This window comes from Bos mutus, chromosome 15, assembly GCF_027580195.1.
Source record: "Bos mutus isolate GX-2022 chromosome 15, NWIPB_WYAK_1.1, whole genome shotgun sequence".
In the NCBI taxonomy this organism is placed as follows: domain Eukaryota; kingdom Metazoa; phylum Chordata; class Mammalia; order Artiodactyla; family Bovidae; genus Bos; species Bos mutus.
Window position 1 is genome coordinate 16,444,765 of NC_091631.1, and position 11,659 is coordinate 16,456,423.

At 43.3% G+C, this 11,659-nt stretch overlaps 1 protein-coding gene across 5 annotated transcripts in view; it reads left to right on the forward strand.

The window, feature by feature from the left end:
* Positions 1–11,659, forward strand: part of SLC1A2 (solute carrier family 1 member 2) — a 114,393-nt gene that overhangs the window by 93,069 nt on the left and 9,665 nt on the right. For 2 of the 5 annotated variants that reach the window (XM_070383550.1, XM_070383551.1), the window contains one exon: positions 7,522–7,753. In XM_070383550.1, the coding sequence (XP_070239651.1) occupies positions 7,522–7,753 (232 nt within the window). Of the gene's footprint in view, positions 1–5,124; positions 5,242–7,521; positions 7,754–10,884; positions 11,627–11,659 lie in introns of those variants that run through there. The other 3 variants (XM_070383553.1, XM_070383552.1, XR_011467011.1) reach the window with 3 other exon arrangements.

An 11,659-nucleotide genomic window follows, 5' to 3' on the forward strand; every position in this document is an offset into this window, starting at 1 on the left:
GCAGTTCTCTTTCTAGGGTTAATCTGCTTCCCCTTCTTAAACAATGATCCATCCCCACCCTGCCTCCTTCACATACCCGCTTACCTCCTTTCCAGCCCTCCTCCCCTCCTGCCCGTGTCATAAACAAATACAACATGGTATCCACTCTGAAAGGGCTTGTAGTCTGGTCATGGGGACAGATGTGGTCAGAAAATCCCAACAGAGGTAGGTACAGAGGAGGAACGTCTAAGACGTTATGAAGGAATAAGAGAGGAAGTGATTTGCTCCCCTTTGTGCTTGGACCAATGATGCAGTTAGGGTGGTGATGCAGTTAGGGCTGAGCACTGAACTTCGGTCAGGTGCTCTGTGAAGGCTTTTATAGGCAGTTTGGTCCAAGACTTCTCAGAGGTTGAGCACTTCGGTGGGTTAGCCGTTGTTATCTTTTCAACACGCTTGGAAGTGGATACTGCTTTCCATATTTTACAAATGAGAAAACTGAGCAGAAAAACCAAACAACCTTCTCTGCTGGAGCCAGGATTGCAATCCAGGCTCAAATCCAAAATTCAGTGTCCTGTGGTTCCTTCCTGCCTTCCCTAATCGCATGTGGTCTGAGCCCTCCGATGCCCAGAATGGTGCCAGCCTTTGCAAGGTCTGGGGCCTCAGGTGACCCGTCTGCCACATTGTGCACCCACATCCTGAGAGGCAGACACAATGGTTTGTTTCTATGAGTATTAGGCTGGCTCATATGAAATGGCCAATAGTTGGCCTTTCTGAAAGAAAGTGAAAGTCGCTCAGTCTGACTCTTTGTGACCCCATGGACTTTACAGTCCATGGAATTCTCCAGGCCAGAATACTGGAGTAGGTAGACTTTCCCTTCTCTAGGGGATCTTCCCAACCCAGGGATTGAACCAGGTCTCCTGCATTGCAGGCGGATTCTTTACCAGCTGAGCCACAAGGGAAGCCCAAGAACACTGGAGTGGGTGGTTGGCCTTTCTAGACTTATAAAAACGGCAGTTTCATAGGGTTCACTCCAGTACAAGGCACAAGTTGAATTGTGAGTGACCCTGGATCTGTTCTTCTGTGAATAAGACTTTCAGACAATCCCACCATCTTCCTGCCAGACTATTCTTCTGTGAATAAGACTTTCAGACAATCCCACCATCTTCCTGCCAGACAATTTAGACTGAGAGAAGGAGAAAGAGAGAGCACCTTGGCAATTTTTTTTCTTGCAAGAAACCCGACCCAGTGCCTCAGCATGAAAGAGCGTCATCAAGTCCCCATTTTGGTTTTGATTCCCGGAACTCCAAAGAATAGCTATATCATTTTGTGAATTCATTCAATTAAAAGCTCACGTCTTTCCCCTTCTCATAGTCTGGACATGCCATATCCAGACCAGAGAATAATAGGAATCACTCTAAAATTCTTTGTACGAAGCAGCCTAAAAACCTCCTGAGATCAGCGGGGTTTCATGAACAACTGGGGCTGTTGGGAGAGAAAATGAAAGCATTTGTCTGTGGAGAAATTTTCCACACGTGAGCCATAAACCCCCGTATCCCGCTCTTGGCTGGAGTCGGACTTCCCCAGAGTCGGTCAGATATTCCCCTGGTGGCCTCAAAAGCAAACCCAGACTTCTCTCTTCTGCCTGCCTCTACCGTTCTGTCTCCTCAGCTTCGCAGTCAGGCATCTTGAATAAGGTGCTTGTGCACAGTGTTCCCCTCTTCCTTGCCTCTCGTGTAAACTTCCTCCAGTGGAGAGCTGGCTTCCGGCTCTGCCTGGGGCTTGAAGCTACCCTTGCCAGGTTGATCATGGCCTCTTCATTGCTGAAGCCAAGAGGCACTTCTTTTCCTCATCTTACCCGACCTCCAGGCAGTCATGGGTGCTTCCCCTACCCTCTTCTAAATTCCTGCCACCTTTGCAGGCTCTTATTCCTTTGCCCATTCCTTAACTATTTTGTCTTCCTCAGGGACTAGATTATTTGTCTTCCTCAGGACTAGATTATCTGCTTGATTCACTTTACTGTCTCTCCAAGGATGAACTGAACCTGCCTTGGCACTCACCCATGGCCTCCTTAGGGGTTGACTCTTCATTCACTACCTGCAGCTCAGATATCTGTCCTGACCTTTGCTCCATGTTCCCAGTCATTTGCGGGACATTTCCCATTGGCTGGGTCACACTCCTCACATTTACTCTGGCACCAGAATCTTTTTCCTCCCAACCAGTCATGCCCCCTACATATGGTAGCCTTGTCCTTTGGTTGCCCAAACCAGAAACTTGAGAGGAATTCTCGACTCTTTTTGTTTGTTTCTTTTCTGTAATCAATCAGTCCTCAAGTCCTGTAATTCTGTCTCCTGCTTCTTGTTGTTAAGTCGCTAAGTCATGTCCAACTCTTTGCGACCCCATGGACTGCAACACACCAGGCTTCCCTGTCCTTCACTGTCTCAGAGTTTGCTCAGATTCATGTCCACTGAGTTAGTGATGCTATCTAACTGTCTCTCAGGTTCATCTTTCTCTGTATCTACCACAGAGAAGATCTACATCTTCTCTGTATCTATCTTTAATAAGCAGATTCTGCTCTTTCAGTCTTGCCATTCTTTATAGTGAAACAAGTGTGATGCTTCCCTTCCCGTCACACTTGGGGTAAAGTCCTAAGCCTTGCACTTGACTGGTAAGGCCATATGTGATTTGGTCAGTCCTTTCCTTCCATTCCCACTGTACTCATTAGCCATCCTGAGTGCTCCTGAGAGTACCTACCTCTTAGAGTTCACACGTATTAGTTCTCTCTTCTCTCTAGCTCATCATCTCAGATCCACCCTTAGTGCCTGACTCAAGACACTTCGATTCCAGCCATTGATGAGACCCCAGTGTAAATAAAGTGCCCTGCCTACAAAACCCAAGAACATCCAGTACTTATTCCTATTAGAATATTTATCTTATTCTAGTGGAGGATACAGACAAGTAAAGAGAGTGTGAGTTTTCACAGAAAAGAGAGCATAGGAAGGATCTTTTCTTGTTCTTTACTCTTTGGACACTTGGCATAGTGCACACACTAAAATGCTCATTATGTATTTGTTGAATGAATCAATAAACTATTGGGTTGGTCAAAAAGTAATTCAGATCTTTCTATAAGATAGTATGGAAAAACCCAATGAACTTTTTGGCCAACCCAATAACAAAGAGCTCAGCAAGTATTAGAGTCCACATTCTTATCTTGTTTCCACTGACCGGGGATCCTGGTGGGCTGCCGTCTATGGGGTCGCACAGAGTCGGACACGACTGAAGTGACTTAGCAGCAACCATTTTCAAACTTAGCCATTTTTCCAATCAGGGCTGTCTGGCTCCTGAGTACTTTGTGTCATATGGTGGACAGTAGATTCTAGAGTCACACTGCCTGTGTCCAGATTTGGTTCTGTGACTCTACAAGGGGGTGTGACTTTGAAAAGCCACGTAATCTCTTTCAACCTCAGTGTTTCCATCTCTTAAATTTGGATAATAGTCCTTCTTATAGAGTTATGGTGAGGATTAAATAAGGCAATATCTATAAAGTGTATTCCTATTCATATAAATGTGAGGAATCACCACATTTCAGCATCATCATCAGGCTTTCCCGGTCGCATGGGATGGCAACTAGTTGGACACAACTTAGCAACTAAACAACAACTGTGATCATCACCACCACCATTACTTTGGTCCCTCTATTTGCCAATAAGACAGATTCTTCTGGGCCATGAGATGAGTGGGTATTCAGAGCATTCTTCTTGGAGGCTTTAGTTCTCTTCAGAATTAACAGTTAACCAGGAGTGCAGAGCATAGGCCAAGAGGGATGGGAAGTATAGTTGAAAAACGACAAAGTAGACTACAACTCTCTGAGGAATAAATAACTCAGCTGGTTAGTTGGGAGTGCCGCCTTAGGAACTGGCCTATAAATAGGGTTGATGTTTCAAAGGGAGACAGTAACTTAAGCAGGCATGTTTGGATGGTCTACCTAGGAGGTGCCAAAAGAGTATAGCAATTGACTTAATAAGATTAACAGTAATAGTATGAAAGTGAAAGTGTTAGTCACTCAGTTGTGTCTGACTCTGCAACCCCCTGGACAGTAGCCCTCCAGTCTCCTCTGTCTATGGAATTTTCCAGGCAAGTATAATAGAGTGGGTAGCCACTCCCTTCTCTAGGAGATCTTCCCAAACCAGGGATGAAACCCAGGTCTCCTGCATTGCAGGCAGATTCTTTACCATCTGAGCCGCCAGGGAAGCCCAGTAATGATGGTAGCTCACATTTATGTGAACAGGAATATACCTTATAGATATTACCTTATTTAATCCTCACCATAATTCTATTAGAAGTAAAAGTATACAACATGCAATAATTAATTTTGTGAGTTCTCATTAAATGTCTGGAACTATTCTAAGAATTATGTTATTTTATTTAATCTTCACAACAACCCTTCTGTAAGGAACATTTTTTTATTATTATTTCCATTTTATAGATGAGACAACCAAGGCTCACAAACATGTATGATCAGGGTTGTCCAACAAGTAAAGGGAAAAGCTGGCATTTGAATCCAAGTTAGCTTGCCTCCAGAATCCAAGCTTTTCCTTTCTTTCTTTCTTTTTGGTTGCTCTGGGTCTTCGTTGTTGAATGCAGGCTTTCTCTAGTTGCAGGAGGTGGGGGTTACTATTCACTTCATTGCATGGATTTCTCATCCCATGGCTTCTCTTGTTGCAGAGCACAGGCTCTAGGCATGCAGCCTTCAGTGGTTGTGGCTCATGGACTCTAGACCCTGGGACTCAGTGGCTGTGGCTCATGGGCTTAGTTTCTTGGGTTCATGTTGGATCTTCCCAGACCAGGGATCTAACCCTTGTCCCTTGCATTGGCAGGCGAATTCTTATCCACTGTGTCACCTGGGAAGTCCAAGGCTTTTTCTTACTACATAATTCCTTCTCATCTCCTTATATTGGGGCTTCTTAGTGATCTCCATGTCAAGTGCCTGAGTCTTATAGATGACCTCAAGACCCAGTCTTCATTCATATTAAGACTATCACTCTGAGGTAGATTCTCTAAACAGAAGGGAGAGCAAGAACCTTCTCAGATATAGAGATGTCCCTGAGAGTTGAAGCGGGCTGTGATCTGTATTTTTTTCATGGACAGTATCTTCCTGCTCGAAACCAGAAGGACGGCTGGCTCCCAAGCTCCTTGCAAGAGAACCAAGCCAGACTCCTTCTACTGCAACTTCATAATGACCGGGCTTCCCTGGTAACAGAGCTGGTAAAGAATCCACTTGCAATGTAGGAGACCAGGGTTCGATTCCTGGGTTGGGAGGATCCCCTGGAGAAGGGATAGATTACCCACTCCAGTATTCTTGGGCTTCCCTGGTGGCTCAGATGATAAAGAATCCTCCTGCAATGTAAGAGATATGGGTTTGATCCCTGGGTTGGGGAGATCCCCTGGAGAAGGGAATAGCTACCCACTCCAGTATTCTGGCCTGGAGAATTCCATGGACAGAGGCACCTGGCAGGCTACATACAGTCCATGGGGTTGCAAAGAGTCAGACATGGTTGAGTGACTTTCACTTTACATGAGAAATAGATTTCATCAGAGCAGGTAGAATTTATTTTAAGCTTTTGTTCCAAGAACCAATTAAGGTTTCCACTTTGCCTTAAACCACTTCTGGTATCCTCATTTTATTTCTTTTTTTAAATTTTGAATCGAATGCTAAAGTGCTGGGCTAAGATGTCTCGGTAGCATTTTTACTTAAACTCCTTTTTCTTTTCTTTGTGATTTTCCAGCATCCTTCTTTTTTAGAACTTTGAGTATCTCACAAATCTGGTCAAAAGGACTTCTCACACTGTTCTTAACTTATGGGTGAGAGATTACAACCTACTCTTAAGAACTTAATTAGTTTTCCCGATGCTGACATTTTGAGAGGGAGTGTTATGAGCCATCCTATTTTTTCCAAGTCAGAACTTGAGAAACAGATTTGAGGAAGGATTTTTCTCAGTCCTTCCTGGTTCAAGAGGCCCTCTGGAAGATTTTATTTTTTTCAGATTAACAGAAAGAGCAAGAGAAAGTATTTTGGTTTTTTTCAGGGCACATCGTCACTACACATATTAGTCAGGGAGGAAATTGTGACTGGGTGTCTTACCCAACAGCTGTGTCTGTGTGTATGTGTGTGTTGGGCAGAGATCCTTACAAAAAAGATAAAATTCTATTATGAGGGAATTCATAGGTGGTTACTCTTTCACAAAGAATTAATAAATAAGTAGAGGTAATCTGGACTCTTCGAACAGTTTAAATCAAGAGGACTTGCTGGACATAACTAGAAATGGCTGCTGTCTGGGTACTAATTCTGAGGTCTGGACGTTGTTGTTGCTGTTCAGTCACCAAGTCATTCCAAATCTTTGTGAACCCGTGGCCTGCAGCATGCCAGGCCTCCCTGTCCTTCACCATCTCCCAGAGTTTGCCCAAGTTCATGTCCATTGAATTTCCCATCATATATGAATGGCTTAGATGGTAAAGAATCTGCCTGCAGTGCAGGAGACATGGATTCAATTCCTGGATCTGGAATATCCTCTAGAGAAGGGCATGGCAACCTACTCCAGTATTCATGCCAGAATAATCCCATGGACAGAGGAGTGTGGTGGGCTACATTCCATGGGGTTGCAAAGAGTCAGATATGACTGAAGCAACTTAGCGTGTACACAGAATGTGAAGCAAAATGAAAGAAAGAGGATTCAAACTTGATTACTGGTGCTGCACGCCTTTCAGTTCAGTTTGGTTCAGTTGCTCAGTCATGTCCGACTCTTTGAGACCCCGTGAACTGCAGCATGCCAGGCTTCCCTGTCCATCACCAACTTCTGGAGCCTCCTCAAACTCGTGTCCATTGAGTCGGTGATGCCATCCAACCATCTCATTCTCTGTCGCCCTCTTCTCCTTCTGCCTTCAATCTTTCCTAGCATCAGGGTTTTTTCCAATGAGTCAGCTCCTTGCATCAAGTAACCAAGTATTGGAGCTTCAGCATCAATCCTTCCAATGAGTATTCAGGGTTGATTTTCTTTAGGGTTGACTGGTTTGATCTCCTTGCATCCAAGGAACTCTCAAGAGTCATCCCCAGCACCACAGTTCAAAAGCATCAATTCTTCAGCACTCTGCCTTCTTTATGGTCCACCTCTCATGACTACATGACTACTGGACATTGTTTCCCTCTAATTCTTTCTCCTTCCTGCCTCCTTTCTTTTCTCATGGACTCTAGAGAGTCCATTGTTTATCAGGCTTACCATTTCATTAGACATTTTGCTAGCAATTTATGTACATCATTTCGTTTAATTTTCATACAAGCTTATGAGAGAAGTACGATTGTTATCTCCAGTTGACAAACAAGGAAATCAACGCTCATGAAAGTGAAGTCACTTGGTCCAGGCCAGTCACAAGTCCAGAGTGAAAGATAGAGCTAGAACTCAACCCCAGGGCTCTCCAGTCCAGACCTTGACCTCTCAACCTCACATCATACTGCTTCCTCACTAAGTGTGTTCTGTTCTTTGTCTCCAGGGACAGAATGAGAACGTCTGTCAATGTTGTGGGTGACTCTTTTGGGGCTGGGATTGTCTATCACCTCTCCAAGTCTGAGCTGGACACCATTGACTCTCAGCACCGAGTGCATGAAGATATCGAAATGACCAAGACTCAGTCCATTTATGATGACTTGAAGAACCATAGGGAGAGCAACTCAAACCAGTGTGTCTATGCCGCACACAACTCAGTCATAGTAGATGAGTGCAAGGTACCTTTCCCATTCATGGATATCGAGACCTGTATATAATAGTGCATGCTCAGTTTCTTAAAGCAAACACAAAAGCCCTGCATGTATTATCGTCACATTTATTTTTCTAAAGAATCATGTAACTCAAGCTTCGATGAGTCCCAGATCATCTAACTCTGTGTCTAACATGGCAGGAGATCGGTAAGTCTAACAGTGAAAGAGTCAGATGGTTGCTTGCTTCGTCTCTGTGATACGAAACAATCATTCTGATTCCCCTGTCCACCTACTCTGCAAATTTGATCAGTTTTGTCTGAATATTATGCTCAAGAATTTGTGGTTTCTAGGGCTTTGCTGACTTTCAGATATTCTGTTCCTCAAGTGAAACATCAAGAGAAATGCCCAGAATCACTTGATTTACATAGCACAAGTGTTCCTCCTAGCTGTATATCATGTATTGGTTAAAAAAAAAAAAAAAGAGAAACATGCCCACATAACTTTGCAAAGCTATCATTCTCTTAATTATTTTCATGGGAGCATGAGTTTTGACCTAGAAGCCACTTTGCTCCAAGAATGGGGAAGCAATTGTCTCCTTCAGGACAATTATCCATAAATGTCTTTTAAAAAACACGACATGTCACACATTGCCTGGCAGCACCATTATCCCTGAAGCATGGATGTTCTGGACTCTTTTCCAAGCTGTTGGATGCTAAGTCTTAAAGCTCAATGGGCTCTGTCTTGCCTTCATTGTAACTAACTTGACATTGTCAAAGACTGAGTGTCATGACCAGAGTGAAGCAAACTTGGAGAAACCCGGCAGGTGAGCAAGGTCAACTTTGGAGGGTCTAGACAGCAGCTGAGGACAATCCAACCCAACACAGGTTTCTGAGACCTTTTTGACTCCTGTTGATCTCATTTAAAAATTAATTTCTCCCTATGTTTCTGGGTCATTCCGAATATATGCCAGACAACTAAGGATGACATAGAAGCAATTCTCTTTATTGGACTATAACATAGTCCAGTGGCTCATCCCCTCCGTATCAGCTACATTGTGCATAAATTTTCTAATGAAAATTAGGGAGGGATCCCACTCATCAAGAGGCAATTGCATAAATCAATTAACTCTGTGAAAACAATTAAAACTGTTGGAAATTAAGATGGACCTAAATGGTAAACTCCATTCTCCTGGAAAGTCAGTGTTTTCCACATCTAAATGAATATGCTGGATTATTCTCCATCAAAACATTAGTTTTGGTCAACAAGAGTCAGTACTTCATGGAATAGGTTTATGCTCTATTATATTTAACAAGTATTTATTGTGTGCCTTGTGGGGTTTAATTGAGCACCCCCATCTTATTCCTATGACTTCCTACATTTTGATTACTAATCACGTTTTACAGAGTGCCCATAACCTGCAAAGCCCTGAATTAGGCACTGGAGGACAGCAAAATGAATGTACAATTACATAGCAAAGATACAGCTTGATCCCAGTGGCTGCCATACAAGGAAAGACAGTAGTATGAACCAAAATAAAATCACCATATGTATTTTTTAATTTTGCAGTTACATATTAGAAGGATCTTGGAAGTTAATTACCTTTGGAGTGACCCTTTTGGAGCATCTCAGCATACTTCCTAACAATATTGTATAGGACAAGTTTTGAGGAAGATTTGCAAGCATGGGGATAGTTTTAGATTTCAGACTTCCCAGATTTTTTTTTTTTCCCTTAAAGGACATCAAGCATATCAGGACAAATTCCTTTCATTTTTTTAGCAAACAATTCAACCCCCAAAGGGAAATGTTGGTCTGCTCTCCCTATCACTAGGAAATAAGCCCATGAGAAAAGAAACTGTATTCCTATTTATCACTGCTGTGCCCTAAAGCAGTGCCAGGGATGCAACGGGCTCTGCAGAGATATTTACTGAGTGTATCCTTTTAGCATCCTGACCCTATGCTTTAATTCAGATAACCTTTTTTTTTTTTTTGCTGGGCAGTTCCATAGAGATAGTGGCTTAGTCTCTCTAGGTAATTAACCACTGAACCAACCACTCATTGGTGAATTAGTGTTTAGATAATCAAGTAATGAAACTGAGCAGGTCATGAAAATAATGAAACGACCATATTGGTTTAATAAGTATTCACTGTTTTCATTTTTTAGTTAAGTGATCGAGTTCAGCTCTGTGGAGATCGTGAGGTCAGGCAACTGACTCTTCTTGTTCTTGACCAATCCGCTGGGTTGACACCCATGCACAGAGGAGGCAGCCAGAGCTACAGAGATGAATTCGCAGGCTTTACCCAGAGTATTGGAGTTACGTTTACTCCTGCCTTTGAAACTCTTTCTGGTCTGTTTTGTTCCACTGTTTTAAAAACTGAGCTGGGGACCTCAGTGCTTTCCACCAGTCCTCTACCCTTTAGGCTTTTCTATTACCCAGATGTTGGGAAAGAGCCGGGTGGAATGGATGGGGGTGGTGGAGCCCCGACTTCCTTTAATCCAGTCAGAAAAAGGGAATGCCCCCCCAAAACTGCTGTCCCAGCTACTTTAGAGACAGAGGTCCTAATATTTGAAAACAACCCCCCCCACCACCACCCAGGTTCTGTCTGGTTTTCCAAAGGCACCACACTGAGATTTATGATGCTGCACAGCTATTGATCTGGTTCATTGCTAAAAGGCAAATGGGCCCATCCGAGGTCATGGAGAACAGGCAGCTTGCTCCAGGCAGTTTGTCCCTGGCAGTCTTTCCTGACAGGTCACCGAAGGGGAAACAAATTTGCTGCTGCTCTGGTCACAACTTTAACCATTTTAAGCATTGTGATGTCATGTTGGCCTCTCCAGTTTCAGACTCTTGCCTTGTAACCGTAGTTTGAAATTATGCAATGTTTTTTATTTTAACCAGAATAACTGCATGTGATGCTTACATTTGCTTCTTGCATGGTCTTTTTTTTAAATGGAGGCTTCATGGGGACTGGTGGAAGGAGTAGTTTTTATTTTCGTTTGCTTGGTTCATGAAAGGCATTTGGTTTTCTGTCCCTAGCATGTTTTGTGTGTTCATAATGCACGTGTCTCCCTTCCACTTGGGTAAGAAGAAGGTCAGATTTCTTTCAATCATTGCTGCCGTTTGTCATGTCTCCATGTCCTAATGCTTCCATAAATCCAGTCTCTCCATTATGTGGAATATCAGTCGTGGGTTTAAGTTTGCACATGACGTTGAGGACAGACAGATGGAAGGTAAGCTAGGATAACGATTTAGATGTGGAGGGGGAAACCTCCCATTTTGTGGAAGGGTTCAGTTTGCTTAGAGCCCGGGAAGCATAATCCGGACAGTCTGGTGATTATAGTTGATTAATAAATGTCTGCATTGAAATAATTTAGATTTACTGATCCCCGGCTTTTAATTCCCTTCTTTTCTTCTTTCAACCTTTAAAGCCTGGACAGCTTATAAGGTGGAGCCAGACCACCACGACTTCTGATTTTAAAATTGGACATGTATAAAATCCACCCGGGCTCATTGAAACCGAACCTTTCACGTGCATGAGTAGAACTAGATGCTGGTTCTGGATTTTTTGTTTCTCTGCGGTTGTCTGGAGTAGCACGGGGCACTGTGTTTTAAGGGCTGCGTTATTGTGTGGTGAGTCTATGGCTAATTAGACCCCCTCACAACCCTAAAAGCGTCATACAAGTTATTTATTCCCCAACTTGCAAAGTCGCTCTAGTGCTTCAGATACCTCCCCAAGGCAAATACGCATTTTTAAAGTGTGCAAGTCATTGTTGAAAACCAAGACCAGCTTAAAATCAATTTGGAAAGAACAGTGTCTAACATTAATATTTAAGTTGCGTAGTAGAACCTGGGTCTGGTGCTCCTCCACATAACCCCCGGGGTGGATTTCTGGTTCATGACCTGTAAGTTGGATGTTGATGATAATTATTTTCAG